Source organism: Ailuropoda melanoleuca, chromosome 12 (genome assembly GCF_002007445.2).
Source record: "Ailuropoda melanoleuca isolate Jingjing chromosome 12, ASM200744v2, whole genome shotgun sequence".
Classification (NCBI taxonomy): Eukaryota; Metazoa; Chordata; class Mammalia; order Carnivora; family Ursidae; genus Ailuropoda; species Ailuropoda melanoleuca.
Window position 1 is genome coordinate 34,482,042 of NC_048229.1, and position 23,931 is coordinate 34,505,972.

General features: G+C 44.1%; 1 protein-coding gene across 14 annotated transcripts; it reads right to left on the reverse strand.

The window, feature by feature from the left end:
- Window positions 1-209: 209 nt before the first annotated feature.
- LOC105242269 (zinc finger protein 45) lies at window positions 210-21,879 on the reverse strand. Of its 14 annotated transcripts, XM_034639247.1 has the most exons (10): window positions 21,451-21,872; window positions 18,919-19,004; window positions 17,737-17,796; window positions 14,953-15,094; window positions 9,106-9,265; window positions 8,939-9,011; window positions 7,581-7,628; window positions 7,282-7,408; window positions 6,384-6,479; window positions 210-2,621 (listed from the first exon to the last, which is right to left on the reverse strand). In XM_034639247.1, exons 7-10 carry the CDS (start codon window positions 7,593-7,595, stop codon window positions 793-795), a joined length of 2,067 nt encoding a protein of 688 aa, XP_034495138.1. In that variant the 5' UTR covers window positions 7,596-7,628; window positions 8,939-9,011; window positions 9,106-9,265; window positions 14,953-15,094; window positions 17,737-17,796; window positions 18,919-19,004; window positions 21,451-21,872; the 3' UTR covers window positions 210-792. The 14 variants fall into 14 exon arrangements, with proteins under 14 accessions (XP_034495138.1, XP_019665954.1, XP_034495140.1 ...); XM_019810395.2 differs by lacking the exon at window positions 14,953-15,094 and having other exon boundaries at window positions 18,923-19,004; XM_034639249.1 differs by lacking the exon at window positions 17,737-17,796.
- Between the last annotated feature and the right edge of the window lie 2,052 nt (window positions 21,880-23,931).

The following is a 23,931-nucleotide window of genomic DNA, read 5'->3' on the forward strand; positions in this document are numbered from 1 at the left end:
GCAGAGAAAGACAATTATCAGATGGTTTCACTCATTTATGGAACATAAAGATAGCATGGAGATCGGTAGGAGAAGGAAGGGAGAATGAAGGCAGGTAAACAGAAGGGGGAATGAACCACGAGAGACTATGGACTCTGGGAAACAAACTGAGGGCTTCAGAGGGGAGAGGGGTGGGGGATTGGGATAGGCCAGTGATGGGTATTAAAAAGGGCACGTATTGCATGGAGCACTGGGTGTTATACGCAAGTAATGAATCATGGAACACGACATCAAAAACTAATGATGTACTGTATGGTCACTAACATAATAAAAATTTAAAAAAAAAAGAATCCCTCTTCTAAATACATTCCATAGAAATTTGTAGAGAACTGAATAAAAATTTCATATATGACCATTCTCCTTTTCACTCATTTAACATTACTGAACACCTACCACGTGTTAGGCACTGAAAAGACTGAATAGATTTGGCAGTCGACAAATCCCTACTCTCTTGGAGCTTATATTCTCGTGGAAGAGATTCTGGCACTTCCAACTCAGCCCTTCGGGTAATTTCAGATCAGATTCATCCTTCCTAAACCTCTCTTCTGTGTAATATCTGCTAAATGTGAAAGTTCTGAATGAAGTCTTATGTCGCCACCCTCATGAGACTTCTCTGCTGTGTGGTCACCCAGCCACTGTGACATGTCAAGCCCTGGCTAAATACTCTTTATTTATAAACACGCTTTGTCTTCTAGGACAGGTCTGATAATTGGACTATTTCAGCACCCACTTGAGGTATTAAAACATATAATTTTATGGAGCTTCTTTCCTGTGTGAATTCTCCGGGGAGGGCAAGTCTTTATCACCCTCATCATCAGCATGCACTCGCTGATGAATTATAAGACTTGAGCTCCAACTGAAGCCCTTCCCACACTCCTCACATTTATATGGTTTTTCTCCAGTGTGGACCCTCTGATGGGCTTGAAGGTATGAGCTCCAACTGAAGACCTTACCACACTCCTCACATTTGTACGGTTTCTCTCCAGTGTGGACCCTCTGGTGGGCTTGAAGATAGGATCTCTGTCTGAAGCGCTTACCACACACATCACACCGGTATGGCTTCTCTCCTGTGTGGACTCCACGATGAGCCAGAAAATTTGACGCCCGACAGAATCCTTTCCCACACTCCTCACACTGGTATGGTTTCTCCCCAGTATGGCACCTCTGGTGGGCTTGAAGCTGTGAACCCACACTGAAGCCCTTCCCACACTCTGCACACTGATACGGTTTCTCTCCTGTGTGGACTCTTTGATGCACTTGAAGACTGGAGAACTGACTGAAGGCCTTACCACACTTCTCGCATTTATACGGTTTCTCTCCAGTGTGGATTCTACAATGAACGTTAAGATCTGAACTCCGGCTGAAGCCTTTCCCACATGTTCCACATTTGTATGGTTTTTCTCCAGTGTGGCCTCTTTGATGAGCCAGAAGATTTGAGGCCTGACTGAAGCCTTTCCCACATTCCTCACATTTATAGGGTTTCTCTCCTGTGTGGACTCTAAAATGAATGTTAAAATCTGAGCTACGACTGAAGCCCTTTCCACACGCATCACACTGATACGGTTTCTCACCAGTATGGCCTCTCTGATGGTCCAGAAGATTTGAAGCCCGACAGAAGCCCTTCCCACACTCCTCACATTTGTAAGGTTTCTCTCCAGTGTGGCTTACCTGATGGGCCTGAAGGTGTGAACCTACACTGAAGCCTTTCCCACACTCTTCACATTTATACGGTTTCTCTCCTGTGTGGATTCTACAATGAATGTTAAGGTGTGAGCTGTAACTAAAGCCCTTGCCACACGCCTCACATTTGTATGGTTTCTCTCCAGTGTGGATTCGCTGATGAGCCTGTAGTCGCGAACGCCAACTGAAGCCCTTCCCACACTCTTCACATCTATAAGGCTTCTTTCCCACGTGGATTCTCTGGTGGACTTGAAGATATGAGCTCTGACTGAAGCTCAGCCCACACTCCTCACATTTATAAGGTTTCTCTACTGTGTGGACTATTAGAGGAGCATGACAACGTGAGCTTTTCCTGAAGTTCTTCCCACACTCCTCGTATTTGCGTGGATTCTCTCCAGTGGGAACTCTCTGATGATGGTGAAGACATGACCTCTGTCTGAAACCCTCACATGATGTATCATACTTGTCTGATTTCTCTCTGCTATGGACCCTCTGATGGGCTTGAAGGCTTGAAAGCCGACGGAAGGTGTTTTCACATTTTTCACATTTATAGGGCTTCTCTCCTACGTGGGCTGTCTGGTTAGTCTGAAGACGACAGCGCTGAATGAAACCTTTCTCACGCTCCTCCCCCAGGCAGGGTTTTCCTCCCGTGTGGTCTCTGTGGTGAACTTGAAGATGTGAACTCTGATTAAAGCCTTTACCAATCTCCTCATCTTTATAGAGTGCATCACCTCGTTTTTCCAACTGAGAGCCAGTTCCTTGAATACTGACCACGGAATCTTGGCACTGGGTTAACTCCTTTGTAACCTGTTGCCAAATTTGCGAACAGAACAGTTCTTCATGTGGCAGGTACTTTAATCCAATTTCCTGAAGAGTCTCCAGGTCATTTAGATTCTTGTCTCCTAAAAGAATAAAGAGAATTTAGAGATGAGGCATGTAAACACTTTGTTCGGAGATGTCAAGGCTATAAACTTAGGCCCACACCCTAAGGTTTATCTTGAACCAGGTGAAGGTTCCATTTTTCTTTATCATCAAAAACGAAGAGGCAGTCCATCAAGCTTCCCATTCACTAAACATGAATGAGATCCATTTAAAATCGTATTAAGTTTTACATGTGAGAAACAGGTTAGAAATTTGGTGGCTACAGATCAAGAAAAATACTTCCTAGGGAGTCTTTACACAGATGAAGCTGCACCTTACTAAAAGCCTTGTCTTCTGGGGCGCCTGGGTGGTGCAGTCATTAAGTGTCTGCCTTTGGCTCAGGGGGTGATCCCGGCATTCTGGGATCGAGCCCCACATCAGGCTCCTCCGCGTGGGGGGCTGCTTCTTCCTCTCCCACTCCCCCTGCTTGTGTTCCCTCTCTTGCTGGCTGTCTCTGTCAAATAAATAAATAAACTTAAAAAAAAAAAAAAAAAAGCCTTGTCTTCTTTGCTACAGCACGCGTCTGATAAATAGTTTCCACATAATTCTGCCTATTGCACGCACATCGGACCAAATGCTCAGAATGTCTAGTTAAGACCCTTAAAGACAGATTATCAGAAGATGTCCCCAGGCAATGGTGAAAACCTCTGCTTGAAATTATTTCACTGGAAGTTTATTCCATGTTAGAAGCCTTGAAGCACTGGGTTGGTTGGAAAGACACATGTTTGGGAGAACACATCTCCTAATGGCTTAAAGTTCAGAGTATAGGGGCGCCTGGGTGGCACAGCGGTTAAGCGTCTGCCTTCGGCTCAGGGCGTGATCTCAGCATTATGGGATCGAGCCCCACATCAGGCTCTTCGGCTATGAGCCTGCTTCTTCCTCTCCCACTCCCCCTGCTTGTGTTCCCTCTCTCGCTGGCTGTCTCTATCTCTGTCGAATAAATAAATAAAATCTTAAAAAATAAAATAAAATAAAATAAAGTTCAGAGTATAAGCAGAGAGTGGTCTTTCACCTCCTGCTGGGAAACATGCTTCAGGATGGCAATGGAGGAAGAGGTTTACAGTACAATACATTATTCCAAAACCTCATAGCAATAAAGTTCCTATCACCTCCAGGGGGAAAAAGAAGAGTGAAAAATCAGAAGCTATTTTTTTTTTTTTTAATTTGACAGAGAGCCAGTGAGAGAGGGAACACAACCACGGGGAATGGGAGAGGAAGAAGCAGGCTCCCAGCAGAGGATCCCAATGCGGGGCTTGATCCCAGGACCCTGGGATCACGCCCTGAGCCGAAGGCAGACACTTAACGACTGAGCCACCCAGGCGCCCCAGAAGCTAATCTTTTATACCAGAGCAAGAACTTGTAAGGAGGAAATGAATAGGGCATGGTACAGATTCTCCAAGTTAATACTGGTCAGGAAGAGTTGTGTTCTCCTCGGAACGCTGTTCCACCAATGAGATATACAGCTTGCTACCTGCTTCTTTTCAGATCTCTCTTCAAATAACACTTTATCAGGAGGCCTCTTTTCCCATCCAATATCCAGCAGTAAATTCTCCCTACCCCTTGACACTCCTGACCATCTGCCTGGCATTCGCCTTACCCTGTTTTGTTTTTACACAGCACGTATTACATCTGACGTACTATATACATACATGTCCTTTATCTTTTTGTTTTATGCCTTCTCCCACCTGAATGCAGTACCCACAAGGACAAGCATTTATATCGTTCACTGCTTTATCACCGCTCCCAGAACACTATCTGACAGTGTTTGATAAATACATGTTGAACAGATACATAAGTCCGTTTGACTGCTTTGTTAGAGTTTAGGTACAAAAGTAAAAGAGCTTTTTCAAGTAAGTTATCCAGAACAGTACTGGGGACTGGAAACAGCAATTCTGCTGGGAAGTTGAAAGGCTTCACCAGATGCTGGGCTAACCTTGGTGGATGTTGCTGATATGAAAATTATGCTGATCACAAAATCCTGCCAAGAATCACTTGAAAGGGAAAAGGGGGGGAAAAAGCGTAAGGTATAAAAGTGGCCATGGGGCCTATGGATTGACTACCTCTGAAATTTTTGTACTCTGTGTATAAAATTTTTCCTTTTTCACATAGGAGTCAATATTTAGAGCCTCAGGAATAATGTCTCTGAAAGCAGGCTGCCAAACTGATGGATATAGAAACATGTTCTTGTATGGACAACGCCAGTGTTCCAAGTTACAGGCTGGGACTCCACTGAGTCTGAAATTAAGTTTAGTGGCTAATGACAAGCATTAACAGAACAGGACAACATTAGAGGCGCTTTGGATAAAATGCCTGCTGGAACTATACACACAGAGAGATGACGGTAGATGACACTGTTTGGAAGATACTCTTTGGAAGAGGTGGGTGGCTGCCGTGAGGAAAATCTTCAAAGGGAAAGACTAACTTGAAAGCTAGTTATTACCTGAGAATTTTTCTTTCTTGACAAAGTGTATTTATTTTCTTTAATAGGAGACCTGCCTAAAAAAGCGGCTATCAGAATCTTCATTCTAAAAAGTTGACAGTATGATTCACTAAAGACTACAGAAAAGCCACAGAGGGAAAAGGATATTCAACTTGGTTACAAGTGCAAAATTAAGCTGTCATTAGATGTGGGGGATTGTTTTTTGAGAGAAAGAGAGAATGTGTGAGAGAGCCAGTGGGGGGGTGGGGCAGAGGGAGAGAAAGAATCTTAAGCAGGGTCCATGTTCAGTGAGGAGCATGACATGGGGCTCAATCTCACAGCCCTGAGATCACGACCTGAGCAGAAATCAAGAGTCGGATACTTAACCAACTGAGCCACCCGGCACCTCTAGATGTGGTTTACATATACATATCTACATTTATCCAAAAGCACCTAATAAATTAGGATTAGATTAGATAATCATGGGGAGGGGGTGCAGTTCTAGACTATGCCTTCATCACACGTTTCTGTTTACCACCCATTTAGTATGTCCACAATGAATGAAAAAAAGTCCATGTAAACCATTATTATCTCATTTATTCATCCAACAAGTATTTATAGCATGTCTGTCCTCGACCAAGTCTGTTCTATACACTGAAGATATAGCAATAAAGAAAACAGACTTTCTTCCCTCCTGATAATTATATTCTAGTGGGAATATAGGGAGGTAAGCAAAAATATATGTTAATATGGTGAGTGGTAATGAATGCCTAGACACCAAATTGGACAGGGTAAGGGAAAGGAGAATGGGGCAAGAAGGGGTCATGGACAGAGTGGTCACGGGAGGTCTTTCTTATGATGTTTTGATGTGAGACGAGACCTCAGTGAAGTGAGGAGGCGTCAAGAGGATGACAGAGAGAAAGGGCGCTCCTGACAGAAGGAAGAACAAGTAGAGAGAGGGTGATGAGGCAGGGCCATGGGTGGCAGAGCAGAACGGCAAAACTGGATAGAAGAGACTGACATGGGGGCAAGTGACAGGTCACATGTGCGGAAGGATGGGGGAAGAGTGAGGAGCAGGCAGCTGGGACATCAGAAGCCACTTTAAGCACTCGGCTTTTACTCTGAATCAGATTAAGAAGCTACCAGAGATTCAAGCAGAGGACAAGATCTGACAAACGTACAGAAGAACCACTTGGAGTAGAGAATGACTGTAAAAGAGCAAAGGAGGGGAGGGAGAGCGGGAAAAACTGCTGTAGAATTCACAGGCCAGGCGCTGTTGTGGAGGTGACAGGAAGCATGGCCGACTCAGCCGCACGGCTCTCACCTGAGGGGCTGTGGCCCTGGGTTGCTGTCTTTATCATCCGAAACTTTTCTCCCCTCTCAAACTGGAGTATTACATCTGGGGTCAAGGGCTGACGCCCTGTCAAAAGACAAGGGTAAACATTCAGAATTACTAAAAATTACTAAAATTTCTAAACTATTAAAAATATGGTTCTCACCATATCATCTTTAGGACATCAAAATTAGTGATTTCCAAACTGCTAATTATGACCATCAGAGGACTACATTTGATGCAAAAATCCAGGCTATGTAGTCATTGAGTGTAAATTACTGGGAAAAAAAGGTCTGCTTTCTTCAGACTCTTTCCACCATTTCTCACACAATTTTCAGCAACAGGCTGTAGTTTTTGCAACAATGTGCAGTTATTGCCAAGGGCTCCGATTAGTTTCTACCCTGTTTTATTTCATTAAAAATGCCGGTACCAGGGGCGCCAGGGTGGCTCAATCAATTAAGCATTCAACTCTTGATTTCAGCTCAGGTCATGATCTCAGGGTCATGAGATCGAGCCCTGCATCGGGCTGTGTGCTGGGCGTGGAGCCTGCTTGGGATTCTCTCTCTCCCTCTCCCTCTGCTCCTTTCCTCATTTGTGCATGCACACATGCGCTCTCACTCTCTCTCTGAAAAAAAAAAGAAAAAAATGCTGGTACGATGCCCTAAATGTGTGTCATGACCCACTCATCAGAGATGACCACAACTTGGCCAAAAATGTCTACACAGCAGTCATTGTATCAATTTATGGCTCATTTACAAAACATACTGTGACAAGAGGAGAAAGACCAGAAAAATGCCAGCCAACCAGTGCAAGAGCTCCAAAGCCCCCCACAACCAAGGATACAATAAACACCGCAGGGGGCTCAAGTCCACAGGGCGCCTGTCCTCACCCACAGAAATCAGGTTCCTGAAGTTCTCCAGCATCACATCTCCGTACAGCTTCCTTTGGGCGGGGTCCAGCAGCCCCAGCTCCTCCTCCGTGAAGACCACCGCCACGTCCTTGAACGTCACAGCCTCCTACAACACCAAGCACATGCGACCTCAATCTACACTAAAATACAAAGCAGTGGTCCTCTGGCACAGAAGAGGTTTTGAAAGGCCTGTTATTCTTTTCATTGTTTTCAAGAATGCATCTAATCACTGAGAAATGAGACAATGGTTTAAAATCTAGAAAGGAAGCCCAACTGACCTTGAACTTGGTCATTTTGTCCTCGTCCTTCTAGAGAAGGGCTGAGTTCTGAGAAGGCACAAAAGGGGAAGGAGAAAAAAAAAAAAAGCCATCAGAGTCTGGCCAAGACTGTGCTTTTAACCGATACGGCTAACGTAGAGTCGCTAATCATATTTCATGTTTTACACCAAATAGCAATGGTGCCCCTTCTTCAGGGGGTTTGATGAGCACAGCGTGGACTGGATTCCTGAGACCACTGACCCCTTCAGCCGAGAGCCCCAGCACAGTGAACAACCTGCCCAACCATACATGGTGCCCCTGACACAAGTTCTCCTTGTTGCTTTTAGGGTATGAATCTGGTTCTAGGGACCGTGGACGTCGAGAGTAAAGTACCAGGCTGAGAGAATAATCGCTGGGACCAAATGTTTTAGGTCTGTGGTACTGCTACTTATCAGCCGTGAAATCTTCGACAAGTTATTAATGTCTCCGTGCCTCAATTCTTTCACCTGCAAAAATGGAGGGATTCACAATGCCCTATTTCATAGGATTGTTTTAAGAATTAAATCAGCAGGCACAAAGCATACGGAACACTTTCAGGGTATCTTATTTCTTAGTAGCTATAGAAAAGTAGATAATATTCACTAACATGAAAACTGTCCTCATTACTAGTTTCTATCAATGGAGCTTTTAGAGGCTGTCGCTCTGTCGTATGAAAATCACATTTAACCCTTGAAATATAGTCTCTCATCTGTCATACTTAACAGGATGTCTTTGCAATACATTTAAGATTACATGGATGACTTGTTTTCCTGTGTAAAATGAACATAACATAAACTTTACCCTTTTAACCATTTTTAAGCGTACAGTTCATTAAGTCCACTCCTATTGCTGTGCAATCATCACCACCATCCATCTCCAGAACTTTTTCACCATCTCCAACTAAAACTCTGTACCCATAAGACAACAGCTCCCCATCACCCCTCCCCTCAGCCTTCAGTAACCACTACTCTACTTTCTCTCTCTGTGAATTTGACTATAAGGACAACTGGGGGCTTTTCTGGTTTCCTTACAGATGACTGTTTGTTAAAAGGTATGAGAACTTGCCAAACCTACTCTGTTAACAGCAGGGCCTTGAAAAGACTCTTGATGAAGATGAAGAAAAATTAATGAAAACCTGTGACCCTGGAAGATTTATTTACCCATAGATTAGGTAATTATTGTCATTATGTCATTCAAACTAACAAGCCACAGCAATCATAGCAAATGATTAAAAACAACAAAAACACCAACGGGTGGCATTAACTGAGCACCGAGTACATGTCAGGGACCTTACGAAGCACCCAGTACACACTAGTTTCATGAAGGTACCGCCCACGTACCTGGGACGAAGCTACTATCCCACAGGTCGTGTGACTTTGGTCCAATCGCCTACACCTCTGTGCCCATCCTCTGCTGTAACAAGGGAGATAAAAACAGAATTGCAGTCCGAGGATTATTGTGGGGGGGAATAAATGAGCTAATCCATGCAGTGCCCCTGGTACTGTACCTGGCATTTTAGGAAGTTCTCAATCAATGACAACGAGGACTATGTCTCCTATTTAACCGATGAAGAAGCTGAGTCTTGATGAGGTCACGACGCATGGGCAGAACTGGAATCCAGCTCTCACACTAGAACCGATATTCTAGATCTTGCTTCTCTGCTGCTTCTGAAGACCAAAGTACACAAATGGGACTCAAGGATCTCACAGAGAGAGAAACGAGGGCTGAGAGCTAGGGGTGACAGACACGAAAACACGGACAGGGCTCTGAAGCCAAAGGATCTGCTGGAGGGAGAAGAGAACAGCGCTGTGAAGGGCACAGGCTCTGGAATCAGACCACCAGTGTGAATACTGGCATCCCCAACTTGCTAATCCTTCGCATCTCAAAGCCCAAGCTAAAATTATTATTATCTCCAGTTTTAGAGATAATAATAATGACAACAATAACATTACCAACCTCAGGGGAGGGTAGTAGGTCTAAGTGACTATACGTCAGATGTCTGGAACAGCGTATGGCAGCTTAAATATTCAATACAAGTTACTCGTATGGCTGCTTTACATGGAACAGCCAAGGAACCCCTTCCTCAGGAAGGCTGCAGCTGTGCACTTCCTGACAAGCAGAGCATGGGCTGGATTCCAGAGACCAAGCCCCTTCCAGCCGAGCGCCCCTGGGCAGCGAACGACCCGCCCAACCCCACTGGTGGCCTGAGAACAAGTTCTCCTTGTCACTCTCAGGGTAGGATTCTGATTCTGCGGAGAGTGGAAACTGAACATACAATACTCAGGTTAAGAGATTATTATTGGTTAATTGTTGGTTAATTTATTACTTATTAGTTAATGACTACTAGTTATTCCTCCATCTTTAGATACAAGAACTCTAGTATAGAAAAGGGCAATGGAAAACTTCCTAGTCTTGGCAGAAATACACTTTTGGGATCTGTGATTCATTTTGTTCTGACTCTATTTGTCCAACAACTTCAGCTCAGCAACAGTGTTCTGCAGGGGGAGCTTTCATTCACCTTCAGGGGAAGGGGGATAATTGGTAAATCGATCTTGTAAGGAACACATACTCAGCTTTACATCTCAAGCATCTGAGACAGTGCTTGTGACAGAAACTGCTCAAGAGACACTCAGCAGTAAGTGGCAGTGTCTTGATGAATGAACCTACCACCAGGCAGAGGCATGTGGGAAGAGCAGACTAGTTGGTCGAAGATTTCTTTGAGTTGTAAAAAAAATTTATTTTTTAGAGAGGGAGGGAGAGAGAGGAGGGTGGAGGGGCAGAGGGGAAAGGGAGAGACTCTTAAGCAGGCTCTACTCAAAGCACGGAGCCTGACCCAGGGCTCCATCTCACAACCCTGAGATCATGACCTGAGCCGAAATCTAGAGTTGGACTTAATCGACTGAGCCACCAGGCACCCCTGAGCTGTAAAATTTTGAGTATGATCCCAGGTGGGAGGATTTGGAGAGCAGGGGTTTTATTTCCAAGCTTTACCTCCAAGTCTTTCACAATATTTGCAAGATCAAGGTCATCTTTGGAAGGAAAAGAGCCTCTGGATTTTTTTTTTTTTACCTAAGATTTTATTTATTTATTTTTGAGAGAGATACAGAGCACAGGTGGGAGGAGGCAGAGAGGGAGAAGGAGAGAGAGAATCCCAAGCAGACTCCACACCAAGCCCAAAGTGGGGTTCAATCCCAGGACCCTGAGCCAAAATCAAGAGTTGGACACTTAACCGACTGAGCCACCCAGGTGCCCCCTTTTCTTTTTTAAAGATTTATTTATTTGAGAGAGAGAGAGAGAGAGAGAGACAGCGCAAGTACTCTCCCCCAGGAGACGGGCCGGGGGAGGAGGAAAGAGAGAAGAGCCTCTGGATTTTTAAAACTACCATCTCAGGAAGGTGATTTTTGCTTTTCCAAGTCAGTGCCTACATGGACTCCTGTTACAAAATCCACACAACGTGTCCATCAAAATATTCAGAACAACAACTGCTCACTGCCTACATAATTAGCAATAGCAGGCTAACTTATAAATTCTTCATTAAATATATGAGTTTATTAATTCATTGAATACTTATGGAAATCTCATTAAAAGAGATACAACTGGGGCACCTGGGTGGCTCAGTGGGTTAACCACCTGTCTTCGACTCAGGTCATGATCCCGGGAGTCCCAGGATCGAGCCCCACATTGGGCTCTCTGCTCAATCAGGAGTCTGCTTCTCCCTCTCCCTCTGCCCCTCACCCTGTTCATGCTCTCTCAAGCTCTTGCTCTCTCAAATAAATTAAAAAAAAATTTTTTTTAAAGAGAGAAAGAGATACAATTACCCAGGCCCAACTTGCTCACAGTCTGGTGATTACAAGCTGCTACGTGCCCAAGTAGGGCATGGGGTCCTCTGGGTCCCCTGGGCAGCTTCTATGTAAACGTGGCTTTAGCTGAGCTGTGGGGGATGACTGAGTTCTACTAGCCCAAGAGAAGCAGAATCACTGGAAAATCTCAAGAGAATGAATGCTCTCAGGGGAGTGAGTACAAACAAGAGGCAGGAACAGATAAGCAGGTGGGCAGGATTCAACCTATGGTGACGTTTGAGTCCCAGTTTTATCTGCAAGTCAACAGGAAAACTGCAAAGGGCTTGAGGAAGGGGGTGAGAAGATCCCTTTTGTTTCCTGTCTTGTTAATTTTTGCCATTCTAACTGGTGTGGAAGGCGCGGAGATGCCCTTCAGTAGATGAATGGATGAAGAGGATGTGGTCCATATACACCATGGAATATTACTCAGCCATCAGAAAGGATGAATACCCATCATTTGCAGTGACGTTTGAGTCCCAGTTTTATCTGCAAGTCAGCAGGAAAACAGCAAAGGGCTTGAGGAAGGGAGGGTGAGAAGATCCCTTTTGTTTCCTGTCTTGTTAATTTTTGCCATTCTAACTGGTGTGGAAGGCGCGGAGATGCCCTTCAGTAGATGAATGGATGAAGAGGATGTGGTCCATATACACCATGGAATATTACTCAGCCATCAGAAAGGATGAATACCCATCATTTGCAGTGACATGGATAGAACTGGAAGGGATTATGCTAAGTGAAATAAGTCAAGCAGAGAAAGACAATTATCATGTGGTTTCGTTTACATGTGGAATATAAGGAACAGTGTGGAGGATATTAGGAAACAGAAGGGAAAATGAAGGGGGGGAAACCAGAGGGGGGAGATGAACCGTGAGAGACTATGGACTCAGGGAAACAAATTGAGGGCTGGGGGGGATGAGTTACCCCGGTGATTGGCAAGTATTGCATGGAGCACTGGGTGTTATACGCAAACAATGAATCATGGAACACTACATCAAAAACCAATGATGTACTGTATGGTGACTAACATAACATAATGAAAAATAAATAAATAAATAAATAAATAAATAAATAAATAAATAAATAAATAAAAAAGCCCTTTTCCGGCCCAAAAAAAAAAAAAAATCCCTCTTGTCTTGGAAACACATTACTCTCTCAGCAGAGATTTGAGAGGGAAGTGGCTGGGGTCAGACAGGACTGTTAGGAGGGTGACATCAAGAATCACTTCCTTCTTGGAGAATGGGGAAGATGGTGGCAAGAGTAGGAGGACCCTGAGCTTGACTCCTCCCATGAATACAACTGGATAACTATGCAATCATCCTAACTACCCCAGAAATCGACCTGAATACGACCTGAATAGACAGAAATCGGGACAGAACCAACTCCACAAGTAAAGGTTGAGAAGAGGCCCCACTGAAGAAGTCAGGAAGTGTGGAGCTTTGGTTTGGGAGAGAAACAGATCGTGGCCTCAGTGGTGAAGAAGGAGCTGGCTTGTGGAGAAGTATGAGAGACAGATTAACACACAGGGAGCACAGGGGGAAAACGAATCCCTGTAGCCACGGGCTCGGAAAGCAAGAGGGGCCACATTTCGTGAGTTCTTGCAACCAACAGGGCTGAAAGCCTGTAGTTTTAAAGGTCAGTGGGCCTGGCTCAGGCGGAGTCTGGAGACACTGGGGCTGTTCTTGGAGAGAAGGCAGGGCAAACCGCCTGTGGACACTGAGTGTGGAAGCAGTGATCTGAAGTGCGCCCGGGGCACACAGTTATCTGCTCATCTTGGGAGTGTGTTCCAGAGAGGCAGCATTCATGGAGAGACCCTCCTGGAACAAAGAACCGGCAGGTGCCACTGCCCTCCCCCACCCCTCAGCACACAGAGTCACCTGCAGGAACCCGCGCAGCACTGATACTGCTTACAACAAGCAGAGCACACACTGCACACATAGGAGACACTCCCTAAAGCCCCAGGTGGTGAGGAACAGAGGACATGACATGGCGGGACACTACAGGACCTCTTCTTCACAAGGCTTTACCCTCCAGAAAAGGAGATGTCGCTGACTTTCCAAACACAAGAGAAGCAGGCAAAATGAGAAGACAGAGGAATTTGTCCCAAATGAAAAAAAAAGGACAAGGCCACGGCCAGAGATCTCAGTGAAACAGATCTAACATGCCTGATAGAGAACTTAGAGTAATGGCCACAAAGATACTCGAGCTGAGAAGAGTGGAGGACATCAGTAAGACCATTAACAGAGAGATAAAAGAATAACAGAGAAAAAGGGCTCAATAAAAGAAATGAGAAACACACTCAATGGAATGAACAGCAGGCTGGAAGAAGCAGGGGAACAAATTAATGACCTGGAAGACACAGTAATAGAAAGTAATCAAGCTGAACAAGAGAAAAAAGAATTCTGCAAACCAAGAATAGACTTAGGGAACTCAGTGACTCCATCAAACATAATTACATTCATATTGTAGAGATCTCAGAAGAAGAGAGAAAGGGGGGCAGAAAAGTTATCTGAAGAAATAATAGCTGAAAACTTCCCTAATCTGGGAAGGAAACAGACATCCAGATCTAGGAAGCACAGAGAGCCCCCAACAAAATCAACAAAAGCAGATCCACACCAAGACATATTGTAATTAAAATGTCAAAAACGTAATGAAAAAAAAATTTTTTTTAAGCAGCAAGACTAAAGAGGACAGTTTCTGTAAGCACTTGGTAGGAACTCAACAAGGACTTGCAGAATGCCTGCTGTAATGAAGAGCTAACAGATTCATCATGTAGATCAGGGCCTTGTTATTTATCTCCTGAGTCATTCATTCGACATGTAATTATCAGGAGCCTACTCGATGGCAGCCAAGGATCCGAGACATGAGAGACATAGCAGTGAATGAAGCAGGCAAGGACCGTGATCTCATGCAGCCGATATTATAATGGGGGACAAGGATAATAGCAAACTGATAATACAGTAAGAGGTACTTTTAAGAACAATAAGGCAGGGTCAGGGTGCCTGCCTGGCTCAGTCGGTTAAGCATCCAACTTGATTTCAGTTCAGGTCATGATCTCAGGGTCATGAGAACAAGGCCCATGTTGGGCTGGGGATACAGCCTGCTTGGTATTCTCTCTCTCCCTTTCCCTCTGCCCCTCCGCTCCTGCACTCTCTCTCTAAAAAAAATAAAATAAAATAAAAAAATAACAATAAGGCAGGGTAAAGAGATTAGAAGAAATGGAAGGAGGGGCTGTTGCAGAATAAGTTTTGGTCATGGAGGCTTCTCTCACATTTGAACAGAGAGACCTGAACCAAGGGAGAAAGCGTCAGGCAGGTATCTGGTATCGGAAGGATGTGGAATTCAGCCAGAGAGAAACAGAAAATATTTCCTGTTAAAAAGCCACAAGTCTGTTCTACAAGTGCTTCTCAAATTTTAAATGTTCTATGAATCAACCGGGGACCCAGAAAAGGTACAGATACCTGTGTCTCATGCCTAGAAATTCTAAATCAGAAGATCAACGATGGAGACTAAGAACCTACGTTTTTAACAATATCCCAGATGATGGTGATGCTGTTGGTTTCTGGGGCACTATGTGAGTCGCATCAGTCAAAACGACCCTCCAGATATTCTCAGATGGATATTCTCAGATATTCTTGTAACCGCAACAGACTGCCCTATTGCCTGAGAGCAAAAACATTAATGAAAGTAAATACACTGCCATCTTCTCTTTCTCTCTGGTTCTAAAAATGGGATTAGAATCAAGATTTGTTGGGATCAGAAAGAATACCAAAAGCAACTCTAAGCATCTAATTTTACCCACAAGGAAACCCAGGCTATTCAGAAAATACTCTCAATAATAGTTCCAGCACCTGAAAGTTCTAGCAACTGACTTAGACCTCACCATGGCATCATTTCCATGAATGCTGTACATGCACTGTCTTATTTGATCTTCACAAGTCTAGAGATTGAGACAATAATAATTCCCACTTTACAGGTAAAGAAAACGGAAAACAGAGAAGGAGCTCAGTTCATGATCAACCAGTGGCCAACAGAAGAGTCAAGATTTTCACCCAGAGCCTTATGTACTAGGATCATGGTTCTCAACTTGGATGGCACATTAGACTCACAAGGGAACTTCGGGGGGGGGGGGGAATAAAAAGGTTCAGGCCTCATCCACAACTGATCGAATCAGTGCATTTCTACACCCCTCCCGCTACCCCAGGCCACAATCTCATTGTCCAGTCAGGACACTGCACCAGGCACTAATGAGTCCAGGCAATATGGCGCCCAGGCCCGAGCCCTTGTCCTATATGCAGTGGTTGTCAACTCTTGTGCACATCTGTATTGTAAGGCCTGAAATTTCATGTGCTGCCTAGACATCTTTGAGCCTCCCAGGGCCCAAAGGCCTAGCCATGAGTTCCTCTGCTCTCTCCAGATTCGGCCCCAACCGTGGGGGAAAGGTTCCCCACCCAGCTACTTCCTCTACATATAAACCAGGGTTTTAGATTCGACACTATTTGACATCTGTTATTCCAACCTCTCCGTGAGTCTCCTGAATCACAAAGCCAGTCTGTCAACAAAGCCAGGTTTCTGAGAGCACTCGAGAGTCATAATTCCCCTGACCACTGAACCCAACCTGCCTCTTTTCACTAGTACCCAATACGGTGCCTCCACCTAGTTACTTCCTGCCACTCTAGTCATAAAGGTATATCCCAGTTCCTCTCTCTGCTTCCTGACTCTGACTGTGACAGGCTTCTTGTGGTCCTGTGTAGCAGGCTATGCCTCTCATTTCAGGGGAACCATAGTGTTAAAAACTTTCTTTCTCGGGGCGCCTGGGTGGCACAGCGGTTAAGCGTCTGCCTTTGGCTCAGGGCGTGATCCCGGCGTTGTGGGATCGAGCCCCACATCGGGCTCTTCGGCTATGAGCCTGCTTCTTCCTCTCCCACTCCCCCTGCTTGTGTTCCCTCTCTCGCTGGCTGTCTCTATCTCTGTCGAATAAATAAATAAAATCTTAAAAAAAAAAAAAAACTTTCTTTCTCAGTGGTGTGAACTTCTCCATGTTGCCAGCTGACCACCTTTATAACTTAAGACCTGACAAAATTCGCCCTACCACATGGACCACCTGCACCCTACTCAGTTTTCAACCTAACAGGCTTTACCTCCCTGCCAGCCTATGACATTATTCAGACAAGCTAATCACATCTTCCTTCGGGAACCAAGGGTCACTGCCCTTTCTTGTCCTTACAAAACCCACCTGCCATAGCCCCTGCTAGTTTACACTATTCCTGGGTGCAACCCCCACATGGCCCTGCATAGCATGTAGTGTCCTCCTCCCTCGGGGTGTGGGTAAGATGCTGCCAGTCACACCTGCCCAGTGTCACGTGTCATGCATTCAGCCATCTCACACCACTTAGAGCAAGGATTCTCCTTCCTACACAGGGTGAACAGAGGTGATCAGAACAGCCTCAGAATCACCTGGAAAGCTAATAAAGAACACAAAAGCTCAGGCTCACTGATACAGTAAAACTCCTAGGTCTTCATAGTCTCTCTATTTCTTATCAAGTTCCCTAAAGTGATTTTGGGATGACCAAAGTTTGAGAACCACCGTGTTATTCTATTCTGCTTCTCAAGGGGTTATCTGAAGTGCTGAAGGACACCCAAAAAGTCAAGCGTGGGGTTGGACCTGGCACTCAGGCCTCCTGATTCCCAACTCCCTGCTTCTCTCCATTGTAAGATGCCCTTGGAGGCCTCAGGAGCAAGAGCGACTTGTAAATGCCCCTGGAAGCAAATCCCCAGAGTGAAAACAGAGCTTCCATTAAGACCAGTGCCATTCAACAGAAATGATGCAAGTTCCATAATGTAATTTAAACGTTTCTAGTAGCCACATTAAAAATTAGAAGCAGCAACAAATGAGCTCAATCTTCACAATATATTTTATTTAACCCAATATATCCAAAATATTACCAACTCAACCTGAAACCAACATAAGAATTACTGAGACAGTTTACATTCCCTTTTTTCATACTAGTCTTTGAAATCCATTGTGTTTCTTACACTTACAGCACATCCCGATGAGCACTAACCATATATGTGCTCAATCATCACATGTACCTGATGGCTACCATATTGGACAGTGACGACCCGAACCTTTTTAATGCAACAGAGACTAAACAACCATCCTCCAGGGACTCTCTAGGTTCAAAAGACAGCAAATTAGTGTTAGTTTTAAGTTTAACCAATGGCTATTACAGAAACTATTCACTTTTGTCCAACCGAATGACAGAATTGAAGTAGTGAAAACAGCAGGCAGGTGAAAAGAATACCTTAAAATCCTCTTTTCCCCTTTCGATAACGTGTTGCATTTTTTCATGTCACATAGCCACCTATCATAGGAAAAAGACGACTTTAGTCTGTAATACATGGAGGATTTACAACGTGCCAGCCACTATTGCATGCACTTTACATAGTGTATCTCTTTTAATCTACACAAAAAACTTTAGGAGGTCGGTACTGAGAGCCCTATTTGGACAGGGAAGAAAACTGAGGCACAGAGAAGTTAAATACTTTGCCAAGGTTATGCAGTCAGTGCTAGAGCTAGGTGTCAAACCTAGCTGCTCAAGTTCGATCCTGTTCTGCCCCCTGCTGACTGTGCCACCGGGTCATTTATTCCATGGTCTCTGCCTGTCTCTTCATTTTTAAAAGGTGAATAATAAGGGCACCTGCGTGGCTCAGTCGTTAAGTGTCTGCCTTCGGCTCAGGGCGTGATCCCAGCGTTCTGGGATCGAGCCCCACATCAGGCTCCTCCGCTGGGAGCCTGTTTCTTCCTCTCCCACTCCCCCTGCTTGTGTTCCCTCTCTCGCTGGCTGTCTCTCTCTCTGTCAAATAAATAAATAGGGGCGCCCGGGTGGCACAGCGGTTAAGCGTCTGCCTTCGGCTCAGGGCGTGATCCTGGCGTTGTGGGATCGAGCCCCACATCAGGCTCTTCTGCTATGAGCCTGCTTCTTCCTCTCCCATTCCCCCTGCTTGTGTTCCCTCTCTCACTGGCTGTCTTTATCCCTGTCGAATAAATAAATAAAAAATCTTAAAAATAAATAAATAAATAAATAAATAATCTTTTAAAAAAAATAAATAAAAAATAAAAGGTGAATAATAGCATTGTTATGAAAAATAAGTGAGTTAGTACACACAAAGCATTGGAACTTCTCCAAGTTGTTAGAGGTGCCCAACAAGTTAGCTATTCTAATCATCCCCATTATGCTCTCTGTGCAATAAGCAAAAAATGAAACATTAGCATCACCTTGTTTCTAAGAAAATTTGTTTTAGACCATGACATATTATGCATAATGGTACATCAACTTCCAAATACTCTGAAAAAGTTGGTGTATTTCGTGCAGCCCACCACAAGTGAGATCTAAGACAAGGAATGTGAATATAGATTATCCTTCTATTTTGTTTCCTAATGCCAGGCTGGGTTCCCCTTTGGATCGCTACATGAGTCCACTTACTCACTGCGTAACTCTTCTCTGCCAACCTCTAGGTTGCTGCTAGGCACTCTGAAAAGAATATGATGAGGTCCGGGAAACAGTGGTCCCTGCAGCCAACAAGAGAGAGGAAAAAAATCAAAGTTACATGCTAGTGGCAAGAGCAACTCGAAAGGAGCAAAGACAATCCATCTTCTTCCCTAACTGCAACTCTAACTTTCTCCTATGAGTAACATTCTCCTCATTGCCAAGAGTGACAACCTTACAGTTGCTGTTAATATCTCTGTGATGGACTGACTTATGCCCCCCTAAAACTCTTACGTTGAAGTTCTAAACCCCAGCTCCTCAGAATGTGATTATCTTTGAAGATAGGGCATTTAAAGAGGTGATTAACTTAAAATGAGTTCTTTAGGGTGGGCCCTAAACCAATCTGACTGATGTCCTAGTAAGAGGTAATCTAGACACATAGAATGACAGGAGAAGCAGGCACTTAGAGGAAAGTCCATGTGAGGACACAGTCATCTGTAAGACAAGGAGGGAGGCCTCAGAAGAAACCAAACCTGCCAACACCCTGATCTTTGACTTTTAGCTCCAGAACTGTGACAAAATAAATTTCTGTTGTTTAAGCCACCCAGTGTAAGGTATTTTGTTACACCAGACCTGACGTATTAATACAATCTCCCTTCCGTTGGTCTTCATATATAAATAATTTGTTATAGTTTTTCAGTCCCACTGACTCAACATCTGGGTTTGCTTTAAAATACTCAAGGAGAGGGGCGCCTGGGTGGCTCAGTCAGTTAAGTGTCCGACTCTTGGTTTCTGCTCAGGTCATGATCTCAGGGTCCTGGGATCGATTCCCGTGTCAGGCTCTGCACTTAGCCAGTGTCTGCTGGAGATTCTCTCTCTCTCCCTCTGCTCCTCCCCTTGTTCTCTCTCTAAAATAAATAATAAAATATTTTAAAATACTCAAGGAGGAAAAAAATATGTGTGTGGAGAGCAGAGAAGCAACAAAATTAGCAAGGATTGACTCAAGGTGATTGTTACATAGGAGTTCATTACATTATACTTTGGGTATGCTTGGAAACTTCCATAGCAGAGTGAAGGGAGTAATTATGAATACTGGGATAACAATTTCATAAAATAAATAAATACACATTTAAAAACCACTAAGCAGAAATGCACTAAAACGCTAAAAAAATTGTCTACACTCGTATTAGGAGTTATTCTTAATGCTTTTCTTTATATATTTTTATATTTTCTGAATTCTCTACAATGAGTGTGCATATCTTCCATAATGAGAACATGCATTACAAATATTGCCTGAAATAAAATTAAATGAGAATGCTTCCAAAATTTTATAAAAAAGTCCAGACTCACGAATCCTGCTTTCAAAATACGGTACAATAAAATTCCAACCTACCTCCATAACTTGATCCCAAATGACTCCCCGGCAGCCAGTTTCCTATGGTTAAATATTTATATAGCTTATTTTTCTATTTTGTTTCCTAATTCCAATTTGGGACTTCAAACTTTGGGACCAAGGATATCCACATACATAAGGAACACACACCCTGGATTCAAATCCACTTCACCCACTAGCAGTGTGACACAGGATAAGTTAACTTAGGCTCCTCTGTGAAATAGAGACAGTAACAGTATTCACCTCATAGGGCTTTGTGAAGACTATATGTGTTAATTTTTATTAAGCCCTCAGGACGACGCTTAGCACTCAAGGTGTAACCACTGTGACTATCACTCATGTCCTGTACATGTTCTACGTATTTTCCCAATTATTTAACAGTTGCTAATGAATGAAATACCTTCTACCATGGCAGAAAAGGAAGAGGAAAGCTAAGTACGGTCACAGTGGGGCTCTGCTGCCAGGAGCCCTCTTTCAGAAGTTAGGACAGCGGAAAGAAAGGCAAGAAAGGCGGCTGAGATACTACAGTCTGGTCTGTGGCCCTGGAAAAACCCCAGAAGATATTTGTGGATGGCGCTCTCTTTCTAAAAAACGAGTCAGAAGTAGTCCGGGCACAGCCTCCTTTCCTTCCTGGGTAAGAGGAGCCAGCGGCACTTGGAAGCTTCCGGGGAGGTAAGTTTTCTGATTAGTATTATGGTGTTCATAGTCACAGCTAACACCCTGCCACACGTCCGAACTGCTCCCAACATTTCACTTGTACTATATACCTTGAATTCTCAAGAGAAATGTGTAAGGTAGGTAATATCCCCATTTCCAGAAAAGGAAACGGAGGCATAGAAAGACTAAATTCTAGGAAGTGACAGAGCGTGTGGAAAGTGAGGGGAAAGGGAGCTGGGCAGCGGGGAGCCCGGAGACCCTCGAACCCTGTGGAGCCTGGTCCGCCTCCAAGCCAGAGACCCGCGAACCGCTCCAAACGCAGACGCTCGGGCGAGGGGAAGGCAAGCGGCCACCCCCGTCCCTTAACGTCGCTCTCTGCCACTGGCCGAGCCTTTTCCTCCCTGTGACCCAGAGCCCAGTTGATCCCACGACCAGACCAAAAACTTAAAAGAGGTCGCGGGGTCCCGGAGATCACTCACCTCCCAGAGAGAAACGAAGGCCGCGATCTTCACCTCCCGCAGCGGAAATACCTCCCGCTACGCGGAGCTCCTGGACTACATTTCCCAGCATTCCCGAGAGGAACCCGAGCCGCTCTCCCGCCCACGCGTGAGGCGGAAAGCCGGCTCGGACACCTACGGCCTGAATCCAATTTCTCGGAGTCCACGAAAGGAGAGGGCTTCGCATTCTAGCCCTCCGGTAGCCGAAACGCCTCCGAACATGCAGAGCACTGTATTATGCTCTCCCACTTCTCCAGCGGAGCAAATAGTTTTGCGCTTTCTTGGAGCGGAAGTGTCCCAATCCCAGAAAGCGTCTGGACTACACATCCCAGAATCCTCTGAAGGACTGAGCTTCCCGCCTACCTGAAATTTCTCTTTTGAATTAGCAGGTGGAGTCCAAATAAGCCGTCGGGTGCTGTGGAACTGGGCTTACCTTTTTTTCTCGCTCCCTTTCACACATGACATAGTTGGAAGTATGAAAAACAAAAGGAAAATAATTAGAAAGGCTGTTATGTGTTAGGTAACAATAGAGATCATAAAAGGAGCACGCTGAGCTGCATTGAACAAGCCGCCTCTATTACATGGGCCTGGATTCACCTGTGACCAAGAACCCATTCAAAAGGAGATGCAACCAGGGGCGCCTGGGTGGCTCAGTCGGCTGAGCGACCGACTCTTGGTTAGGACTCAGGTCATGGTCTCAGGGTCTTGGTATCAGGCCCTGAGCCCAGCGTGGAGTATGCTTAAGGCTCTCTTCCTCTCCCTCTCCCCCTGCTCACGCACTCTCTCTAAAAAATTTTTTAAAATATTAACAAAACGGAGGAGATGTAACCATCCAGCAGGATATAAAACAGAAGGAGAAAAATTATCTGCTTTTCCTTCACTTTAAGATTTTTTTTCTTGCATTGGCAGGGAATTGGAGAAAATGTAGTATAGAATAGGGTCCACCCTATACAATATCTTTTTTAAAAATCTTCTTGAGGGGCACCTGGGTGGCTCAGTCAGTTAAGCATCTGCCTTCAGCTCAGGCCATGCTCTCAGGATCCTAGGATCAAGCCCCACCTCAGGTTCCATACTCAGCCGGGATCTGATTCTCCCTCCCTCTCTGGCGCCCCCCCATGTTACTAATCTTTGTTTTCTCCTTTTTTCAACTTTGGACTTAATTTGTTCTTCCTTTTCTAGGTCCTTCAGGTGTGAAGTTAGGTTGTGTGAAATCTTTTTATTTTCTTAATCTAGAGGTTTGTTGCTATAAGCTTCTCTCTTTACACTGCTTTTGTAGCATCCCATAGGTCTTGGTATGTTGTGTTTCTATTTTCACTTGTTTCAAGATATATTTTGATTTCCCTTTTGATTTCTTCTTTGACCCACTGGTTGTTCAAGAGTATGTTTAATTTCCGCATATTTGTAGATCTTCCAGCTTTCCGCCTTTTACTGTTTTCTAGTTTCATACTATTGTGGTCAGAAGAGATACTTGATATGATTTCACTTTTATTAAACTTACTAAGACTCATTTTGTGGTCTCTCATATGAACTATTTTGGAGAATGTTCTGCATGTACCTAAGAAGAATGTGTATTCTGCTAAACTTGGATGGAATGTTCTATTTATAACCGCTAAGTCCATTTGGTCTAAAATATGATTCAAATCCAACATTTCCTTGTTGATATTTTGTCAGGATAATCTATCCATTGTTGAAAGTGGAGTATTGACATCCCCTACTATTATTGCATTGTTACCTATATCTCTTTCCAGATTTGTGTTTGCCTAATATAGTTGGGTGCTCCAATATTTGGTGTGTGTATATTTATGATTATGATGTCTTCTTGATGAATTGACTCCCTTTTCATTATATAATGACCTTATTTATCTCTTGTTCCCATTTTGGCTTAAAGTCCATTTCGTCTGATGTAAGTATAGCTACCCCTGCTCTTTCGGTTTCCACTTGCATGGAATACCTTTTTCCAGCCATTCATTTTGATCCTATGTGTATCCTTAAAGCTGAAGTGAGTCTCCTACACAGCATGTTGTTTGGTGATTTAAAAAAAAAATCCATCTGGCCTCGCTAGGCCTTCTGATTGGATAATTCAATCCATTTACATTTAGAGTAATTGTTGATAGAATAAGGACTTACGCCATTTTATTTTTTCTGGCTATTTTGTAGTAGGCTATTCCTTTCTTCCTCTCTTGCTACCTTCTTTCAAGAATTGGTGATCTTCTGTAGCGGTATGCTCTGATTCCTTTCTCATTATCTTTTGCCAATCAGCTATAGACTTTTGCTTTGTGGTTACTATTAGGCTTACATAAAACATCTTAGAACAGTTTATCTTAAGCTGATAACAGCTTAACTTTGATCACATCCAAATACTCAACCCTTCCCTCCCACATTTATGTTTTAATGTCACAATTTACCTCTTATATTTTGTATTCATTAACAAATTATAGTAGCTACAGTTGTTTTATGCTCTTG

Excerpts from the sequence above, each read along its gene's own strand:
- LOC105242269 (XM_034639254.1), bottom strand. Across the intron at positions 6,480-7,281 it reads CAGGAACCTGATTTCTGTGG|GGCGTCAGCCCTTGACCCCA; the intron begins GTGAGGACAGGC and ends GTCTTTTGACAG. Across the intron at positions 2,622-6,383 it reads CCAGGGCCACAGCCCCTCAG|GAGACAAGAATCTAAATGAC; the intron begins GTGAGAGCCGTG and ends TTATTCTTTTAG.